The sequence below is a fragment of the Notothenia rossii genome (genome assembly GCF_949606895.1).
Source record: "Notothenia rossii genome assembly, chromosome: 8".
In the NCBI taxonomy this organism is placed as follows: domain Eukaryota; kingdom Metazoa; phylum Chordata; class Actinopteri; order Perciformes; family Nototheniidae; genus Notothenia; species Notothenia rossii.
Window position 1 is genome coordinate 4,717,785 of NC_136906.1, and position 21,707 is coordinate 4,739,491.

At 42.0% G+C, this 21,707-nt stretch overlaps 1 protein-coding gene across 2 annotated transcripts in view; it reads right to left on the bottom strand.

Annotated features, from left to right (window-relative positions):
* The window catches only part of LOC307015622 (myosin-9-like), a 61,612-nt gene that overhangs the window by 3,054 nt on the left and 36,851 nt on the right, over positions 1 to 21,707 (bottom strand). For both annotated transcript variants that reach the window (XM_079644357.1, XM_079644356.1), the window contains 20 exons: positions 20,733 to 20,841; positions 20,467 to 20,598; positions 19,280 to 19,486; positions 18,299 to 18,436; positions 17,702 to 17,825; positions 16,293 to 16,464; positions 14,126 to 14,338; positions 12,943 to 13,087; positions 12,460 to 12,666; positions 10,314 to 10,418; positions 7,893 to 8,045; positions 7,528 to 7,776; positions 5,736 to 5,948; positions 4,560 to 4,772; positions 3,720 to 3,881; positions 3,261 to 3,389; positions 2,992 to 3,080; positions 1,985 to 2,108; positions 1,372 to 1,580; positions 669 to 777 (listed from right to left, as the gene is read on the bottom strand). In XM_079644357.1, coding sequence (XP_079500483.1) covers positions 669 to 777; positions 1,372 to 1,580; positions 1,985 to 2,108; positions 2,992 to 3,080; positions 3,261 to 3,389; positions 3,720 to 3,881; positions 4,560 to 4,772; positions 5,736 to 5,948; positions 7,528 to 7,776; positions 7,893 to 8,045; positions 10,314 to 10,418; positions 12,460 to 12,666; positions 12,943 to 13,087; positions 14,126 to 14,338; positions 16,293 to 16,464; positions 17,702 to 17,825; positions 18,299 to 18,436; positions 19,280 to 19,486; positions 20,467 to 20,598; positions 20,733 to 20,841 — 3,202 coding nt within the window. The remainder of the gene's footprint in view (positions 1 to 668; positions 778 to 1,371; positions 1,581 to 1,984; positions 2,109 to 2,991; positions 3,081 to 3,260; positions 3,390 to 3,719; positions 3,882 to 4,559; positions 4,773 to 5,735; positions 5,949 to 7,527; positions 7,777 to 7,892; positions 8,046 to 10,313; positions 10,419 to 12,459; positions 12,667 to 12,942; positions 13,088 to 14,125; positions 14,339 to 16,292; positions 16,465 to 17,701; positions 17,826 to 18,298; positions 18,437 to 19,279; positions 19,487 to 20,466; positions 20,599 to 20,732; positions 20,842 to 21,707) is intronic.

A 21,707-nucleotide genomic window follows, 5' to 3' on the forward strand; every position in this document is an offset into this window, starting at 1 on the left:
GTACATGTATACAACAAATGTAGGGTCTATCTACATTCTACATGATTTAAAGCAGGGGGGTCAAACTCAAATACACAGTGGGCCAAAATAAAAAAATGGGTACTAGTGGAGGGCCGGACTGGTTCAATGTTTATTGCAGAACTTATTGAAATGAACTTATTGCACATTTTAAACCTGGAACTAACAAAGCTTAAATGATTGCCTATAAAAACAACATTAAACATTAAATAATCAGTTCATTCATTTCTTATGGCTCTATCTGCAGCTTTTCCAGAGTCATTTCTTATGATTACATTTTCCCACAGGGCAACAACAGCTTCAACAAAACTATTTCCCTCAAAGAACAAACCAAACATGCCCTGTTGTCGTGAGAGAGAAAGTGCAGAAGGAAACATCCATTAAACTCAGTGAGCTGCTCTGTGATGCTAGTTCAGATACTTGGCATCTCATCTTGGGGGCAAGGTCATCAATGTTTGGGGTCAGGCTCTGAGCTGAGGAGACCCTCAGGATGGAGAGAAGGTGTGCGTGCAATATACCGGCGGGCCAGATCTAATAGGAATTCGAAATTATCCTGCAGGCCGAAATTAAATCCACCAAGGGCCGGATTTGGCCCCCGGGCCTTGAGTTTGACACATGTGCTCTAAATGATTATATGATGGAGCTCTGACCTGGTCCTTGTACTGCTCCGTGTTGCGTCTCTCGTCGTCCACCGTCAGGATCACCTCCTTCAGTTTCTTCTCGGTGCGTCTCACCAGCTTAGTGGCTCCCTGTCGCTCTCTGAGGGCAGAAACACAACGTCACGCACTGGAGAGAAACACTGCAATATCAAAAACCCTCTACGAACACTGCTGTTTGTGTGAGACTTTGAGATGATGCTTCCCATAAGTATTCAGGAAACATCTTGTTGGGACAATCCTGAATGTCCTCTTCCAACATGAGAGTAACTGATAACAAAGGTATCCCAACTGCAGCTGTGAACATGACAGGATGTGTGATTACTTAGAAGAGCATCAGGACTGTTTGAGGCATATGATAGCTATGTGATTAACATGATGATTCAGCCTCTATGGAGAGAGACATATGACAAGCATGATCATTTCTGACGTGGAGCTAATCTGAAGTAAACATTGAATACTGCTTTCTATTCCTCCATCTTGTGACTGTGGAACTCCCTCTCTTGGATATCAGCATGTGAAGGACACTGTTCAGGAACTAGTTGATGCTCTGTATGTGATGACTACTTCCATTCTGGAGAGGATCACAGATACATGGATCCTGATGTTGAAGCTCAAGCCGGGGACCAGTGAGGTTTTTAAACACATCTCTATTATTAGCGTGTATGTAAAGCAGATGAAATGGTGTGACTGTTACCTGGTCTCCATGTCCAGCTGCTCCTCCAGCTGCGCCAGCTTGGCCTCCAGGGCGGCCATGTTGGCTTTGTACTTGGACTTGACGGTCCCCTCCAGCTCCTGCAGCTTCAGCTTCAGCTCCTTGTTCTGACGCTCCAGCTGACAGCGAGCGCCCTCCACCCGCTGACAGGTGCTGCGCTCAGACGCCAGCTCCACGTTCATCTGGTCCGACTGGAAACAGAGGAAACACGAGTCAGACACTGAATAATACACAGAAGGAGCTGAAACTGTCAGATTTGATCACTTTGGGGGAATTCAAGTCCATCTTAAAAAGGACAGAACAAGAAACCATTGGTTGATGTGATTGCTCTTATATCCCAGACTTGAAGACGTTTTAAAATCGTGCCAATTTGAGTCTGCATTGCTTCAGAAGTTTCCATCACAGCTATCTGATTGATATGCTGGACAGTAAATGCATGTTTTCCTAGTAAAAGAGCAGTTCAGATATGGCCTATTTTTGTAGGTCAACTCAGAAGTTAGCATTGCCACGGCTGCCTCTCCAACCATAGAGAAAAACTCAGAATTGAGGTGATTCAAATGAAAGTAAGTAATGCATGTTGTGTTTGTCCACAGACCTGCAGCACGGCCTTCTTCAGCCGGTCGTTGGTCAGCTCAATGTTGCACTGCTCCTCCTCCAGCTCCTCCTCCAGCTGAGCGATACGAGCCTCAAGGCGCCGCCTCTCCTCCACCACCTGAGCACTGAGGGGAGAGAAGCTCGTCGGTCAAAGGTGATTCACAAGAAAGGCGGAAACATTCAATACAAAGACAAGTGACTTTGTTGCACCGCTCGTTTTACCTCTCACTCTTTGTTTCATATATTTCTTCATACATTTCCCCGAGACTAAAGTGGATTACACTTTCTACCCAAATACCTGTACTTTCTACTTCTTACATGTTGAACTCAAATACCTGTACTTTCTACTTCTCACATGTTGAACTCAAATACCTGTACTTTCTACTTCTCACATGTTGAACACAAATACCTGTACTTTCTACTTCTTACATGTTGAACTCAAATACCTGTACTTTCTACTTCTTACATGTTGAACTCAAATACCTGTACTTTCTACTTCTTACATGTTGAACTCAAATACCTGTACTTTCTAATTCTTTCATGTTGAACTCAAATACCTGTACTTTCTCCTTCTCTCATTTTCCAAACAGGCTGGTTCCTTTAGTTTGAATGTGTGTTTGGTGGCGTGATCATTATTATTTAGAGTCATTGCGTGCCTATTGATTTGAACACGATCCGTGTATCCATCATTTCCTGGTCTTCTCTAAAGAAGAGGGACCAATGAAAACGTTGTCATGTTGCCGTTGGTCACCATGGAAACATTCATTAGCTAACAATGACATTATTGTTCTATTAATATAAAGGGAGGTCAGGTACTCTTTAAAACAGCTGCTAGTTATGGGTACTTTTTACTGAAGTACATTTCAAAGCCTCTTTACTTTGACTTGAGTAAAGAAGTTTAGTCAGTACTTCTACTTTCACCGGAGTGTTTTTAAACGCGAGTATCTGTACTTGAGTAAAGGATGTGTGTACTTTTGCCAGTGTGTGTGTGTGTGGTAGAGATCTTACTTCTTGCTGGCCTGGCTGTTGATCTCGTCCTGCAGCTCGTCTCTCTCCTGCTGCGCCTGCCTCTTCACTCTCTCTGCAGCCGCCAGCTCCTGAAGGGGAGGAAGGAGACGAGAAACAACGTTCAGTTTGCATCAAAGAAGACAGGGAGGGAGGGGGGGAGGGGGAGGAGGAGGAGGGGTGAGGAGGGGGGAGGAGGAGGAGGATGGGTGAGGAGGAGAAGGAGGATGGGTGAGGAGGAGGAGGAGGAGGGGTGAGGCGTAGGCACTGACCTCCTGCATCTGCAGCATCTCGGCCTCCATGCCCTTCAGCTTCTTCTCCGTCTCTTTGCTCAGAGCCAGGATCTCCTCTCGGGACATGCGAGTGTCCTCCAGCTCCCGGATCAGATCCTTCATCTGGGCCTGAGGACACAAGGAGTTACACAGAGTCGTCGTTACGTTAGTCCTTTGAAATATTTGTTTTATTTGATTAAATACGTTGTTGGAGGCGTTCGGGTCAGAAGACTTCCATTGCCTTTTCTACCCTGTAGCTTTGTGCAGATGACATTGAAACCTTTGAATCTAAATACTATGAATATGTTTCTAAGACTAACTGAAGTACCATTTCACTGTAGTCTAAATAACGTTCAAAATGATTACAGTAACACATATCTGTTACACGTTTTGAGAGTCATTGAAGCCATCACACTGCTGTGATTCATAGTTCCTATTTAACTGAGACTAGCGGCTCACCTGCAGTTTCTTCAGCTGCTTCAGGGCTTCGTCTCGGTTCTTGTTGGCCATGTCGATGCCGGCCTCCAGCTCCTTCAGGTCCAGCTCCAGCTTCTTCCTGGAGGCCACGGCTGCAGAGCGCTGCTTCCTCTCGTCCTCCAGCTCCATCTCCATCTCACGCACCTGAAGGAGGGACGGAGGTCAGCCATTCGCAACGAACAAGAAACTGTGACGTGCAGTTTGAAAGATTGACAATAAACTCCATTTAATCTAAATCTTCAGTTTGTGTGTACAGACGGAGAGATCGAAATACCGTTTCCCACAATCCTGAATATAAAAATATGTATATACCTAGTTTTAATAAGTATATTCGTTCCTCTCTCCTTGTCGTTATGTGCAAGTGTTACTTATGTTTGTTGTAAAGAGAAAAAAAAAGGCACTGGTGGCCAGAAAAATACTAAACTTTATAAATAACAAAAGAATAAAAACATAAATTAAAAAAAGTCTATAAAATTAAAAACTCAATAAAAACATTAAAAAATAAAATACTAAATATATATATTTTTAAGTCTACAATAAATATATATTAAATTTATATATACACACACGTATTCAAAAATAAGTTTATAAAATACAATTTTTTTTTTTTTTTAAGTCTACAGTAAATATATATATAAAAAAATATATATATATTTTTATACATATATATTAAAAAAAAATATATATATTTTTATACACACACATTTATTAAATAATAAGTCTATAAAATAAAAATTCAATAAAAACATTTAAAAAAACACTTAAAGTCTATAAAATACAAAATAAATAATATCTTTCACATGTTTTTATTGTATAACCGACCTGTTTGACGAGCGCTCTCTTCTTCTCCTCGCCCATCTCGTCCTTCCCGGACAGGTCCCTCTCGTACTGAGCCTTCATGGCCTGCATGTTGACTTCCAGGCGCAGCTTAGCGTCCTCCGTGCCCTGCAGCTCGTCCTCCAGCTCCTCCAGCTGCGTCCTCATCTCCTCCAGCTGCTGGTCCATCGCACGCTTCGCCTTCTCCAGCTCGTGCACCTGAAGAGGAGGAGGAAGAGGAAACGGGTTGATTACCAGGTAGGTTAACAAATACGAGGAATTGACTTGGTGTCGTGTTGCGGTCATACAAGTAAAAACACAGATTAAAAACACAGATGGAAATGTCAATCTTTCAATGTGTGTACAGACGGAGAGATCGAAATACCTTTTCCCACAATCCAGAATATAGAAACAAATATATTTAAAAAATAACAGCTATACAGGGTTCATACACCTTTCACCAATGATTCTCCAGGACCTTTACCTCATTTTCCATGACTCTGCGGTACCACTGAAAATGCTTTATTTGAACATGGAACAGGAAAATAAGGTCTGCCTATGAAACACGTTGAGCCTCTCTAAAACAAATCCAATAGTAGACTAACTGGCTTCTACACGCTAAAGCAACTCAAATCTCTCACCAGCTAAAACACCTCGTCAGTTAAATGCTATTTTACGTTTCATTACTACCATACAGTATTTATTTATTATCCTTATAGTATCACTATTTCGGCGATTAGATAAAATATAAATTATATTTGATGCACTTTTCACTTCCATGACTTTTCCAAAACTTTGGGGAAAATATTGTTTTCCAAACTTTCCCAGGGCCTGGAAGGAGCATTTTGAATTTCCATGACTTTCCAGGTTTTTAATGACCGTAAGAACCCTGGCTATAATAACATTAAAAAAAGATAGTCAAAAATAGCAGTTTGTGATGAAGTTTGAACGGAGCACACAACAGGAATAAAGATGTTCCTTTTTCCATAAATCCGTTTTGAAGACTTCACTTGAATCCATTAAGTTTGGCACCTTATTCCAACTGTATATAGACTCTACTCGCACTTTTTCTATTCTGTCTTATTGTGTTGCTCTGTGGGAGGAGCCTGTGAGCTCAGGTGTTCATATCTACACTGTAGCTCTGCACACATGACCATAAAAGCCTTGAATCTCAACACTCACGCTCTTGCCGACGTCGTCCTTGGAGGAGACGAGGTCCTCCATCTCGGCGCGCAGCAGCTTGTTGTTGCGGTCCGTTTCCTCCTTGACGTCCATCAGAGTGTCCAGCTCTCGGGTCAGAGCCAGAGCTCGGGTCTCCTTCTCTCGGGCCTCGGCTTCAGCTTTGTCTCGCTCCTCTGCGTAGCGAGCAGAGATGTTCTTCTCCTCAGCCAGCATCTACAGGAAGTCAAGAGGACAGAGTCAGAGCTCATTCGAAAATGTCTAACATGCCTTTTTGGACTTTGTAAAAATCTAATCTGGCCTGTGAGGTTTTACGAACGTAGGCTTTTACTGTGTAGTCCTGATCACTCCATGCTCGTACTTTTTACCGTTTTTATTTAAGGCAGTTCGGAAAGACAAACTTAAGATGTACCATTAATATATCTTGAAAAAATACCGTGTAATTGTTTGCTGCCAAATGTCAATACAAAATATATTACAAAACAACATGCCTTTTTCTTTGCCTTTAACACGGCATACAGGAAGTAAAGAGGACGGAGGCGGAGCTTATTCTAAAATGTCTAACATGCCCTTAACTCGAGAGCAGTTTTGCTTTTTACATGAAATGGTCGGCCTAACCCTAAATCTAATCAGAAAGGCAAATCTTTAATCAAAAATATGAACTTTATTTCATGCCTTTTGAAATCCCAAAATCCAAAAGCAGTGTTTTGTTTGTTTTTTAAACATGAAATTATCAAAATTGGAAAGGTGAATCGTCAATTTTGTATCAAATATATGAGCTTAATTTTTCATGGTTGTGTATTTAAATGTTCATTTACAAGATCTTTTTTCATCATATTACACAGAATATCCCCTTATGTGGGACTACCAGAGATGGCCAAAGTACACACATCCTTTCCTCAAGTAGAGGTACAGATACTCTTGTTTAAAGATACTCTGACTTGAGTAAAGAAGTTTAGTCAGTACTTCTACTTTCACAAAAGTAAAGAGGCTTTGAAATGTACTTCAGTAAAAAGTACCCATAACTAGCAGCTGTTTTAAAGAGTACCTGACCTCCCTTTATATTAATAGAACAATAATGTCATTGTTAGCTAATGAATGTTTCCATGGTGAACAACGGCAACATGACAACGTTTTCATTGGTCCCTCTTCTTTAGAGAAGACCAGGAAATGATGGATACACGGATCGTGTTCAAATCAATAGGCACGCAATGACTCTGAATAATAATGATCACGCCACCAAACACACATTCAGACTAAAGGAACCAGCCTGTTTGGAAAATGAGAGAAGTAGAAAGTACAGGTATTTGGGTTCAACATGTGAGAAGTAGAAAGTACAGGTATTTGAGTTCAACATGTAGGAAGTAGAAAGTACAGGTATTTGAGTTCAACATGTAAGAAGTAGAAAGTACAGGTATTTGAGTTCAACATGTAAGAAGTAGAAAGTACAGGTATTTGAGTTCAACATGTAAGAAGTAGAAAGTTCAGGTATTTGTGTTCAACATGTGAGAAGTAGAAAGTACAGGTATTTGGGTTCAACATGTAAGAAGTAGAAAGTTCAGGTATTTGAGTTCAACATGTAAGAAGTAGAAAGTACAGGTATCTGAGTTCAAAATGTAAGAAGTCAAAGTACAAAGTCGTCATAAAAATAAGTAGTGAAGTAAAGTACTGATACCAGAAACATGTACTTAAGTACAGTAACAAAGTATTTGTACTCCACTCCTTCCCACCTCTGGACTAATAAAGGTATTCTGATTTGTTTACTATAAGTGTATCAAATATTCCGTCTTCGTACCTGGTCAAACTTCTTCTGCTTCTTCTCCAGGTTGGAGACGATCTGCCGCAGGTGGTCCTGGTCCACCAGCAGGTCGTCGAGCTCCTGCTGAACGCGAGTCTTGGTTTTGTCGAGCTTCTCGAAGGCGGCGCACTTCTCCTCCATGCGCTGGTTGGAAGCCTCCAGGTCTCTCTGGTATCTCTTCTTCGCCTCCTCCGCCGTCTCCAGAGACCCAGCGTCCGTCTCCACCCTCTTCTTCATCTCCAGGAGCTGCAAGGAGAGAGGAAGTGGAGTCAAGGAGAGAGGTGGAGGAATCAAGGAGAGTTATTAGATGAATGAGTCCCTAGCAGAAAGTGTGAGTGTCTTCATCTGTCGTCTCTTCTCACCTGAGCCTGGACGGTCATCAGCTGCTTCTCCACGTTCTTCTTGGCCTCCTCCTCCTCCTCCAGCTGCTCCTTCAGGTTGTTCTGCTCGTCCTCCAGCTGACGCAGCCGGGTGCTGTGAGACAGTTTCTGACGCGTCTCCTCCGTGAGAAGCTCCTGTTGGAAACAAGGGCATAGGAAGATGAATGATATGAAGCAGCAGCAGCAGAGATTTTCATATCTAAAAATAAACGAATCCCCGGACACGTCTTAGGCCCCAGCCACACGAGGACGATAACGCAAACGGACCGCGATCGTTATCAAAAAAGTTTTCCGTCCACACGCAACAGAAACGTGTCCATTCACACGAGACCGCTCGAAAGTGCTGGAGACGCTGTAGTACATATGCCAGGCCTGTAAGTGGCGCTGTAGTGTGCCACAAAAGCAGCGAAGAAGACTTCCCATGCATGGTTGCCCTTCTGTATATTCTCCACTGTGGCTCTTTCTCTCCCTCCCAGAGGCAAGCGCGTTCTCCTGCTGCTCTCTGGTAGTCCACCAGCAGATGACAAACACCCACCTCTCCGCCTCTTCCAAGGAACCGTGCGGCAGAGTTTCAGATAGATTTTTTTGGCCAGTCAACATGTCCGTTAAAGTTGAAGTCTTCCGGACAAACTTAGAAAAGTGCCGGTTTTATTGAGCTTTAAAACAAATGAATAACGACTCTATATAATTATATAAGAATAAAACACGGAGTCTCTCTTTTCCTCCCCCTCTTCTGAGAGCCCAGCAGCTGATCTCTGAGCAGGAGAGGTGGGGAGAGGCGGGGATATTGCTTCAACGTCATCAGGAAATGATCGTATAGGCGTACACACGGAGCCGTTTGCCCCCCCAGAGCGTTTCGTCTGCAGATCCATCCACCTTGGGACCCGTTATCGTTTCGTGCGTTTCCGTGTCGGCCTCGTCTGGCCGAACCGTCTATCTGATAGTGAACTGTAGCAGATACGACCGTTATCGTCCTCGTGTGGGCGGGGCTTTAAGAAGTGAAGGATTTAACTCCCAAACCCTCAAACGTCTTGTTATGTTTCTTAGATGATTGAGCTTCAGTTTGCATAACAACGAGTTTGAAACAAAGTCTGTTTTTTTATTTATCTGCTGAAAGGAGGAAAGTGTCTGTGTTGAAAAGGGATCAACTTACTTACTGTAAAGTTATAACTTTATAAAAAGGTGTTTAAAAAGCCAAAAACTTTGCCTTTAAGGCGGGACACTACAGGTGAATAGGGTAATTCTTTTAACTTCAAGATATCAGCTAGACATTTCTCCAGTTAATTATTTACATTAAGACAATTGTTTTTTGTATTACAAGTTTTATGAAATGGCATGTTTAAATATGCAAATATCATCTCATTAAATATGCGCATATTTTAATACATTTAAACACAATTCTGAACTTTGGATAAAGCCAGGTTCAAAATTATCGTTTCATTTTGTAGTCATATTAGAATCTAAAGTTTTTACTGAAGGGATTTTGGATATCTCTTACGTGCTACTGAAGTGGACATTTCTCACTCATTTTGAGAAAACGACCCTTTAAAGATTGCTGTGAGGCGCTAGCTAAACCCTCCTGTTCTTTGACAACTTGCGCCTCGACGCACTCTGAAGGTATTTCGTGTCATTTGTTTTTTCCTAACCTAGCTTCGTGCAAGTGGCAATTGTTGTCGTCTTCTCTGTGAAAGTTTTTTTCGCCGTTCTTTTGCCATTTTGAGATTTAAATTTCTCGCGGAAAGCTAACCAGGAAGTGTTTTAGCACACCACGTGATGCATCTGAACGAATCACGTTGTCAGAAATTGACACCGGCCAATGAGATTTTGTTTCTTGGTTTAAGACCCCTTTTGTGCTTTCACGATTGGTTGCTGATACAAAGGAAACGACCATATTTGGATCCGATGAGATTGTGCAGGAGAGACGGAGCTTTCGAACGATATCTCTGTTGACATGGTGCACACAGCGGTCGCGGTACTTTACGCTAGAATGCTAACTTTTGGTGAATTTAGGAGAAATCTACTGACGCAAATAGACAAACTATAGTACAAATAATCAACTAAATGTGTATTTTGTACATTTTCCTTCCAAACGCCTGAAAGAAAACATGTTATGGAATCAAAATGGCACAAAATCTCAAAATTGACCAGTGCATGAAAAACGATGTCTTTGGCTGCCGTGTCTCGCCTTAAGAGACTAAGATAGAAGTTTGTACTCGAAATGAAACGGGCCGATGTATAAATACAAAAAGAATGAATTGTGTATCTACGGTCATTTTGTTAAAAGCATCTGAAGGAAAGGAACGTTTGATTTATCTTAAGACCACGGTGGCCTCGTCGCCTAACGGCTAGAGTATAAGCAGTGTGTGTGTGTGTGTGTGTGTGTGTGTGTGTGTGTGTGTGTACCTGAATGTCCTGCAGCTGGGACTCCACAAGAGAGCAGTCTTTAGTGGCCTTGATGGACTTCCCCTCCACATCGCCCAGCAGCAAGCTCACACTCTCAAGTTCAACCTGGAGACAAAAGACAGAAAATAATTAACTCTGACCCCAGAAGTGCTGAGATTCACTTCCTGTTTAAGACTCATATCACATCGAAGGTGTTAACATTCATCGGTTTGCAACTTACACATTTTTTATCTAATATATCATATTCCATTTACTTGTATATAGACTCTTCTTGCACTATTTCTATTTACTTTCACTATTTGATCCGTTGAATTTGTTCTATATATATATGTTGCACTGTTGGAAGAGCCTGTGACATTTCTACACTGTAGCTGTTGGGAAAACATTGAATGTCCTCTTCCAATATCAGAGTATCATGATAACAAAGGTATCAACTTTAGCTGTGTTAATGACAGGATGTGTGATTACCTAGAAGAGCATCAGGACTGTTTGAGGCATATGATAGCTATGTGATTAACATGATGATTCAGCCTCTATGGAGAGAGACATATGACAAGCATGATCATTTCTGACGTGGAGCTAATCTGAAGTAAACATTGAATACTGCTTTCTATTCCTCCATCTTGTGACTGTGGAACTCCCTCTCTTGGATATCAGCATGTGAAGGACACTGTTCAGGAACTAGTTGATGCTCTGTATGTGATGACTACTTCCATTCTGGAGAGGATCACAGATACATGGATGGAGATTGAAGATCAAGCCGGGGACGAGGGAGATCTTTCTAACAGTATTAGTAGTAGTTGTGGTGGTGTTAGTAGTATACGTTGGAGTAGTAGTAGTAGTAGTTGTAGTAGAAATAGGAGTAGGAGTAGGAGTAGTACTAGTAGTTTTGGTGTTAGTAGTATACATTGGAGTAGTAGTAGTTGTATTAGGAGTAGTGGTAGTAGTAATAGTAGTTGTATTAGTAGTAGTAGTTGTATTAAGAGTAGTAGTTGTATTAAGAGTAGTAGTTGTATTAGTAGTAGTTATGGTGTTAGTAGTATACGTTGGAGTAGTAGTAGTAGTAGTTGTAGTAGAAATAGGAGTAGGAGTAGGAGTAGTACTAGTAGTTTTGGTGTTAGTAGTATACGTTGGAGTAGTAGTAGTTGTATTAGGAGTAGTGGTAGTAGTAATAGTAGTTGTATTAGTAGTAGTAGTTGTATTAAGAGTAGTAGTTGTATTAAGAGTAGTAGTTGTATTAAGAGTAGTTATGGTGTTAGTATACGTTGGAGTAGTAGTAGTTGTATTAGGAGTAGTGGTAGTAGTAATAGTAGTTGTATTAGTAGTAGTAGTTGTATTAAGAGTAGTAGTTGTATTAAGAGTAGTAGTTGTATTAAGAGTAGTAGTTGTATTAAGAGTAGTTATGGTGTTAGTAGTATACATTGGAGTAGTAGTAGTTGTATTAGGAGTAGTGGTAGTAGTAATAGTAGTTGTATTAAGAGTAGTAGTTGTATTAAGAGTAGTAGTTGTTTTAAGAGTAGTTATGGTGTTAGTAGTATACATTGGAGTAGTAGTAGTTGTATTAGGAGTAGTGGTAGTAGTAATAGTAGTTGTATTAAGAGTAGTAGTTGTATTAAGAGTAGTAGTTGTATTAAGAGTAGTTATGGTGTTAGTAGTATACATTGGAGTAGTAGTAGTTGTATTAGGAGTAGTGGTAGTAGTAATAGTAGTTGTATTAAGAGTAGTAGTTGTATTAAGAGTAGTAGTTGTATTAAGAGTAGTTATGGTGTTAGTAGTATACGTTGGAGTAGTAGTAGTTGTATTAGGAGTAGTGGTAGTAGTAATAGTAGTTGTATTAGTAGTAGTAGTTGTATTAAGAGTAGTAGTTGTATTAGTAGTTATGGTGTTAGTAGTATACGTTGGAGTAGTATTAGTAGTAGTTGTATTAGGAGTAGTAGTAGTAGTAGTCGTATTAGTATTAGGAGTAGTGGTATTAGTAGTAGTAGTATTAGGAGTAGTAGTAATGCTCTGTATGTGATGACTACTTCCATTCTGGAGAGGATCACAGATACATGGATCCTGAGACTGAAGCTCAAGCCGGTGACCAGTGAGATGTTTCTAACGCTAATGCACAAATGACCAAGCGTTGAATCTTGAATCTTTGTACCTGAGCTTTGGCCAGCTTCTCGGCCTGCTCCAGCCTCTGCCTCTCGCTCTCGGAGAACTTGAGCTGCAGCTCCTGGACCGATCCCTCGGCCTTCTTCCTGCGGTGCTCAGAGTCGCCCTTCCCCTGCATCAGAGTCTGGATCTCGATGGCCAGCTCGTTCCTCTCCGACTCCAGAGCCTGCTTCGCCTTCTCCATCGACACTTTGTTCTGCGGGGGACAGGGAGGAGTGTTTTATTATTTCTTAATCGTTTAACCTTTACTAGAATGAATGCATTTTTACTACCATTATCTTTTTATTGGTATTTCTGTTGTACCTTTGTTTTATGGGGTTTTCTATTTTCTATTGTTGCATATATTAAATGAATACCATCGAAGGCTTTGTTAAAAATGTAGGTCTTCAAAGCACTCTTAAAGGTTTGGACACTCCGCTCTGATTTAAGGAGATAACAGGTGGTTAAATAAAGTGTTTTGAACGTTTCTTACCCTCTTAGCTTGCTCCAGCTGCTCGTTGAGCTCGTCGAAGGCCTGGCCGTGTTTCTGCCTCACTTCCCCCAGCTGCTGCTCGTGGACTTTGGCCTCATCGTCCAGAGTCCTTTTCAGATGAGTCACCTCGGTCTCACGCTTCGACCTGAGAGGGGAAACGGGGGGTTCACCTCAAGAAGTACAACAGGCTCATAAGTGCCCGTTGAGTTAGAGCAGGGAGAGAGAGCGGGGCACTTTCTCTACTCGGGGTCTGGCTTTCTATTTTCTCTTTCTTCAAAGGGCTGCTAATAAATTCATAAAATGCAATACGAGTTATTAACTCAAACTTTGTATGAAATGACCATTTCATAAGTGACCCGCTCACATAAGTCTTGGCTTTCAGAATATGTAACTTTTATTTCCAAAATCACACGAAAAATACATGTTTGACGCTTGGAAAGGGACGATGACAGCTCTCACATTATGAATGTAATCCGTAGAGTGATCATAGATAACACGGCAGGGTCTGTGACAGTTTGTTTTCATCTGATTTCAAATAAACAAAGTCTTGGCTTTCAGAATATTGAACTTGTTTCGGCAAATTCAGATGATAAATACAACTTTGATGCTTCGGCATAATTACAAGCGGAGTAACGTAACGTCACAGCAGGCGTAACAGCAGCCGGTGTTTCTCGTACACATACACCACTAATCCAAACCAAAATATCTTCCCTCCGTAGTATTTTGATCATTTGCTAATAACCAATCAGATCGATTCAGATGGATTCCAGAGAAGAGGACACTTTGAAGGCCTTCTTCTCAAAGTGATGACTCGGTGACAGTCATTATATAATGTGACATATTTAGCTTAATATTTGGAGAACAAAAACAATCCTGATGTCATTAGAAAGCTAGGAATCTCCTCTTTCCAGCAGCGTGTACAACTCAAAATGTGTCTTTGGTCAATGCGACTGATTCCGATGGAGGAGGTCACATATGCAGGGGCCTAGTTCGTTAAGTTTGAGTCAGCAAAAGCAGATCATTTTACTAACAATATACTTCTACTGTATTTTTGTAAACCATTGAAACGACTTAAAAAAGCGAAAGGTATCTTACAATAAAAATCTTCCCTTCTTTGTGGTTTCTTATAATAGTTGTTAAACATGTCAGCGGTTGTGTTGTAGATGTGAAAGCTATAACGTACCTGAGCTCCTGCTGCGCGGCGGTGGAGTCCAGCGTGTCCTCCAGCTCCGTCTTCAGCGCCTCCAGCTCCTCCCCCAGGTCTCTGCGGTGTTTCTCCGCCTTGGTGCGAGCCTGCCTCTCCAGATCCAGATCCTCCTGCAGCTCCGACAGCTGAGCCTCCATCTCTCGGATCTTCTTCTGGGCCAGGTTCTTCTGAGCCGCCTCCTCCTCGATCCTGAGGGGGGGAGAGGAGAACAATGAGTGAAAGGAGCAGGGGGGGGGGTTCATACAATATCTGTTTTTTATTCCATTTCAATTCACAAGCTACCCTGCAGTATACTACTTTTTCACGTAATCAGAGCAACAGAACTCCGAGTTAACGAAGTTGAAAACGGTGCATTTCTCCGTACGAATAAGATGCCTTTTGGCCAGCTGGTGGACAGATTGCTCGTGTTTCCACGAAGAGAGAGAGAGAGAGAGAGAGAGAGAGAGAGAGAGAGAGAGAGAGAGAGAGAGAGAGAGAGAGAGAGAGAGAGAGAGAGAGAGAGAGAGAGAGAGAGAGAGAGAGAGAGAGAGACGGAGACAGAGAGACACACAGAGAGAGAGACAGAGAGACAGAGACAGAGACAGAGACAGAGACAGAGACAGAGACAGAGACAGAGAGAGAGAGAGAGAGACCCACTGACCACATTAAATGTCAAGGGAGATGTATGCCTCGTCATCACACTTTGTTGATTTGGGCATTATAGCTGAAAAGCTTGTCGTGGGCTCGTCCACTCTCTTTTAACTGCCGGTTGTGTTCAAAAAGTTCCCATTTTTAACGAGCAAAACATTTGTTTACAACTTCTTCCCAAGCTTCACGCATAGCGCTGCCACCCTAGAGGGCGCGCCCCCCAGGTTGGGAACCACTGCTCTAAATGATATATAAACAAATGATCTACTTAATTACGCATCCGAGAAGGGGTGGGATGAAGTTTACACTTAGTTAATCACACTCCTTCTCCCAAAAACTAAATTATTAAAATATTTGTTTTCTTCTTAAAGAAATACATTTGTTATTGAAAAACAAAAATACATTAAATGTACAATGTCTATTTTTTTATTACTGCCGTTTATTATTCCATATTTTATTCCATTTCTATGTAAATACTGTTATATTTTTCTAGTTGTCTGTTTTTAATTTGATGTATGCACCATGACACCAGGTCACATTCCTCGTGTCAACCTGCCTGGTAATAAACCCGTTTCTCATTCGATTCATTTCACATCGATATAATCACCAGGATAATGAGACTGTATTGCCAGACCTAATGTCAATAATCTGCTTTGTAAACCTGACACAAGGTGGCGCCATATCCATGTCCTTCATGTCAGTGAATGTACTTTGAATTTACCCTCTGTATGTATTAAGTAAATAAAGTTGCCTTGAATGAAATTCACGCAACTCTTAATATTAGAAACTGTGTTTTTAAGTGGAGATGGAGATTATTAGCTGACCCTGCTTTAAAGGATAGTTTGCCTTTACAAATGGTGCGCTGCATCACTGCCTGGGTTTAGGTTGAAGTGCATCCAAATGCTGCTGCGTCCGAAGAACGCGTCGTCTACCTGTCCTGTACCACTTGTTATGACTTCTCTCTCTCTCTCTCTCTCGAGCGTATTCCCTTAAGACCCACCCCACCTCACTCCTGATGAAACCTACCAATCAGATTAGGGGCGGGTCTTCACAGAATACGTTTGGGGAACAAAATCAAGCTTTTTAAAAAGGCGAGTGGATTTTGGCAGGCAGTGAGTGCGGACCAACGATTGAACGATAAAAAGATCGGCTCGGTTCCCCTCGTTCGTACCAAAGAGCCGTTCAAAAGAATCGGCTCGTTCGCGACTAATATTTGTAACAAGAATCTTTATGCAACTATCTCCAATAACAATTTTACTCTTCTTATATAACACACTTAACTACATGTTAGATTTATTTTATAAATATTTACTTATCTACCTGAATGTCTACTTGTTTGTTTTTCCCGTCTCTATGTTACTTTGCTGTAACAATGGACATTTCCCCTAAGTGGGACGAATAAAGGAATTCTGAATTCTGGTTATAATGCCAATAAAAAAAACAACTATGAATCTAAAGTCAAAATACATTCAAAGTTTAAAATGAATGAATTTGGAATATCGAGTCCCCCACAGACCTGGCCAGAGCCGCCTGGAGCTCCTCCTCCTTCTTGGCCAGCTGAGCGCGCAGCTCGGCGATCTGAGCCTGCAGCTCGGAGATCTGGTCGTGGACCTCGTTGAAGTCGCCGTCCAGCTTGCGTCGGTTCTTCTCCAGCTCCTGGCGCGATTTCTCCTCCCTGCGTAGGCGGTCTGACAGATACAAAAAAAGAATGAAAATGCAAAGTTATAAAAAGGAGGGGGGAAAGAGTCTGAAACTGTATTGACACTTTTGGAGTGAAGTGGTGCAGGAATTAGAACCAAGCCCCCAGGAAGCGCGCAGGACTCTGAGGAAAATATTGGTTGTGGCCAGGTTGTGGTTTTATAGGTTCTTTTTAAGGGAAACAGAATTAACATTTATTTATTTATTATAGTGTGGATTATGGGCTGCTAGCACAGAGACCTGCAGTAGTGGTAGTAACTAAGATGATTTACTCGAGTACTGTATTTATATTGAGGTACTCCTGCTCCACTACAGTTCAGAGGTAAATGGTGTACTTTTAGATCGTCACTTTTGAACGCTCTGTTCTCCACCGGCAGATCTGTGTGCTGCAGCGAGTCTGTGAGCGAGATGCCCCGCACACAGACGAGAACGAGAGAGAGAGAGACAGAGAGAGAGACAGAGAGAGAGAGAGAGAGAGAGAACGAGAACACGAGAGAGAGAGAGAGAGAGAACACGAGAGAGAGAGAACGCGAGAGAGAGAGAGAGAGCGAGAGAGAGAGAACACGAGAGAGAGAACACGAGAGAGAGAGAGAACGAGAGAGAACACGAGAGAGAGAGAGAACACGAGAGAGAGAGAGAGGAAACGAGAGAGCAAGAGGAAACGAGAGAGAGAGAGAGAACACAAGAGAGAGAGAGAGAGAGCACGAGAGAGAGAGAGAGAGAGCACGAGAGAGAGAGAGCACGAGAGAGAGAGAGAGAGAGACCTACTGGCGGGGGGCGTGTAAAGCTTGGGAAGAAGTTGTAAACAAACATTTTTAACACAACCGGCAGTTAAAAGAAAGTGGACGAGCTTTTCAAACAAAGTATGTTGAGGCATACATGAGAACGAGAGAGAGAGAGAGAGAGAGAGAGAGAGAGAGAGAACGAGAGAGACACTCACTGACCACGTTAGATGTATGCCTCAACATACTTTGTTTGAAAAGCTCGTCCACTTTCTTTTAACTGCCGGTTGTGTTAAAAATGTTTGTTTACAACTTCTTCCCAAGCTTCACGTCCCCCTTCTACTTAATTACACATCCGAGAAGGGGTGGGATGAAGTTTACACTTATTTAATCCCACCCCTTCTCCCAAAAACTAAATTATTAATATATATATATATTTGTTATTGAAAAACAAACACATAAAATGTAGAACGTCTGTCATGTAAGTGTTTGTTTCTCCTCTCACCCTCCAGGTCTGTGATCATGGCCTCGTGTTTGGTCTTGAGTTTCTGCAGACTCTTGGATTTCTCCTCCTCCTCCGTCAGGTTGGTGGTGTACTCGGAGATCCTCTCCTCCAGCGACTTCTTCTCCTATGTTCACAAAATAAACCGTATTAATATCCTCAGAAAGGTTGAAAAGCTTAGCAGGGCGCGGTCAAATCAAGCGCAGCAGTGGTTACTAGATTCCTATCCGCTCAGTCAGTAGGGGCTTGGACTGGGAGCTGTAGGGTCACCGGTTCAAGTCCCCGACCAGACCTAAAATAAGGAGTGTGGACTTCTACTTGGAGAGGACCCAGTTCACCTCCTGCCCTGCCGTGGTGCCCTTGAGCAAGGCACCGGACACCCCCCTTCCCCCCCTCACTCCCATTGCTCCCCGGGCGCTGTACACTAGCTGCCCACTAGCTGCCCAATGCTCCTAGTACCAGACTCCTGGGACTAGGATGGGTTAAAAGCAGAGAACACATGTCACTGTGTGTGCTCTGCATGTGAGATCATTAAAGAGGGGTTCATCCCTCTGATTCTATACGAGTTGTTTGTTGTAACTTGTGAAGACTCTCTCTGACCTTGTTCAACTTGGTGTTCTGGTCGTCCAGCAACATGACGTCCTCTTCCACCTTCTTCATCTTGGACTCCAGAGTGACCTTCTCCAGCTGAAGCTTCTGCCTGGCTCCTTCCTCTTCGTCTAGCTGCTGCTCCAAGTCCTGTGAGGAGAAACATGAGGGGAAGGGAGGTTAGCAAGGAACCAGTAAGCATTGGTGTGTCTCTTATTGTAAGTTGAGTTGCTAAAGTTATGGTCAAAGTCGCTAAGGATACATTTGACTCTTCTCTTCTGACCTGGTCAAAAAAAGTCTGTTGTTTAACGATATTTAACCCTTGTGTTCCAAAGCTGTTATCTTTCATCGTGGGTACATTTTGACCCATGATTTATCTCAGTCCAAAATAATGACGATCATCCAATATTGTTTGAACTACATCATAACTAACTTATTATGCATTCATAACCGTACAGTCCCGTTGTTATTGTATTCTATGGCCCCAAAACACATTACACCACATATGTATTGTCTAAAGTCAAAGATGAATCTTGATTGGTCCAAATTTGACCCCGAGTGACCCAGAACATGCTGCCGGGTCTCCCCAGACCCCGACACCAAATTATACACTTTCTTTTTTTTTTAAGAGAACTTCAGACTTTGTTAAAATGGTCAAAATCAGTTTGGTAGTGTTTATAAAGCTGTTGTGGAGGATATCATGAAGTCTCGTTCTGATAGAAAAAAACTAGTATAGATATTATATCATTTTAACTTGAAACGGGTCGTCTGAACACAACATGAGGGTTAATAGAGATAATCAGAAAGGACTTGAAGCTGTGTTCACTAAAACGTCTTGAAAATGGTGTCGGAATAAGAACATTTGTCGTCTCGTAAAACATTTCTGAGAATAACTGTTTATTCTGTGTCATAAAAATTGATGGAATATGTAAATAATTAAACGACGGAAAAAGACGTTTGCGATATTTCGTCTTGTATGTAGAAAGAACCTACCCCGATGTTTTGCTGCATCTTCTTCCTCTCCCCAGACAGCTGGGCGGCACGCTCCTCCTCTTCCTCCACGCGGGCCTCCAGGTCATGAAGGATCTCCTCCAGCTCCTGCTTCCTGGCAGCCAGACGCGCTCTCATCTCCTCGGCCTCGGCGCAGAGCTCCGTCTCCGCCTGGAGCTGCTCCTGCAGAGCCATCTTCTCCGCTCCCAGCTGCAAGCACACAAATACATTTCATTTCATAAGTGACTTCAAGAAAGTCAAAAAGGGGGGGGACACACACGACATTATGGACCTCTGTGTCGCCTGTCAGCTCAACATGATGCCGTTTAAAATATATAATAATAAAGGGCGGTGCCGGCCGTCAGCGAACCGATCCGGCCTTTCTGCTCAAATGCGGGACAGCCTCAATTAGTGGGACGCTGTGTGGCAGTGTGTGCACGAAGCCGGACACCTGGTCACCCTACACACACGGTGCTGCCCCTCACACGCTTCAAATCAAGTTCCATAAATGCTTGAGCTACGTTTTTATTATAATTACTGTGAAATGTAGGCCTATTATGTTTTTGTCATTATTATAAACACATACACACTTACAACTGATAACACTGGCAACAGGGCTCATACACTTTTTCACAAATTATTTTCAATGACTTCTCCATGACCCTTACCTAACTCTCCATGACCTTTAACTAACTTTCCATGACCTTTACCTAACTTTCCATGACCAAAAACATTACTCTCAGCGTACCACTGAAAATGGTTTATTTTAACATGGAAGAGGAAAATAAGGTCTGCATATGAAACACGTTGAGCTTATCTAAAACAAATCAAATAGTTGGCTTACTAGCTTCTACACGCTGAAGCAACTCAAATCTCTCACCAGCAAAACACCTCGACAGTTAAGCCATTTTACGTTTCATTACGATACGATACAGTATTTATTATCATTATAGTATTACTATTTCGGCGATTAGATAAAATATAAATTATATTTGATGCAACTTTAGTTACATTTCCATGACTTTGGGAAAATATTGTTTTCCATAACTTTTCCAGGGCCTGGAATTAGCTTTTTGAATTTCCATGACTTTTCCAGGTTTGTAATGACCGTAAGAACCCTGTGGCAATGATTCTATATTTGACTATTAAAAAAATATGCATTTGTTTTAAATAAGTCAAGCGTAGCGTACCTGGTGCTGTTTCTCCTCCATCTCGCGGATCTGCGTCTCAGCGTACAGATGCTTCTCCTGCGCCTTCAGCAGCTCGTCGTCCTTCGCCGACATCTCCTCCTCCTGCCGGCTCACCTGCAGCAGAGGCTTCACCTGGGGGCAGGATGGAGGAAATCAACAGGAGTTAGAAAGAAACAGAGGAAAAGGGATAGGTTGTGAAGATACAGTAATATGATGTTGGCTAAGATCATGGCTGAGTAATTGTGTTGTAGGAGGCGGAGGATCACCTTGGTGAAGAGTCTCCACCACTGCCAGTTCCTCAGCTTCAGATACGCGGCGCAGTTCCTCTGGATCACCTTCATGGCCGTCAGCTGCTGCTGTCTCTTGGCGAAAGCCCTGCGAAGCAATATTACACATTTAGACACTTCATAATCACATGCACTGGACCACCAAAAACGCAGAGCTGCAGCACAAGTCTTCAGACGATCAAATATTGGACATTGTTACTTTAACTTTCTTTTTACCACACATTTTACTTTAAATATATTTATAAAAACGTAAGAAGTTATTCTATTTTCATGTATCTTTTATCACCCATTTTTACATTACTTTCTTATGTATACATCCATTTTGTTTTTCCACTACTTATTTTAACTAACTTACCTTTTTTTTTTATTACATTTTATCTTTTTACCGCAAATGCTACATTGAAATTCTTATGTTTATGTAAAAAAAAAAAATTCAGTTGTATTTTATCTTGTATTATTTGCACATGAACTTCTTAGGTGTTTTTATTCAATGTTTTCCCCTTCATTCTCAAACAGATCCACTGCCATGAAACCCAATACATGAATGTAACACTTGCGTCACTTCGGGGCAAAAATTACAGCCCCGCCCACTTTTGGGGGAAACAACGCGGTCGATACAAATTCTGAAGTTTTTGCCAATCCGATCAGACATTTTTGAAAACCGTGGACTTTCTGATCTTCAAAGAGCCCGGTTACGATGGCCAGACAGGCAAACAATTACATTCAATCATTAGAAATCGACGATCGGGCTCGATATATGGTTAAATTAAAATCAGTAGGCGAGGCTGTAATTTCGCCAGCTGTTGCTCTCATGAGCGAGGCGGAAAATAATAGTTGTATCATGCCAACAAGCTGCTGTGTCGTTTATTGATCCTCAAACATTAAAAAAAATCCAGAGTTCAGTGTTTCTGAACTTCCTCTAAGAAGAAAGGACAGTAACAGAAGAGCTCTGTG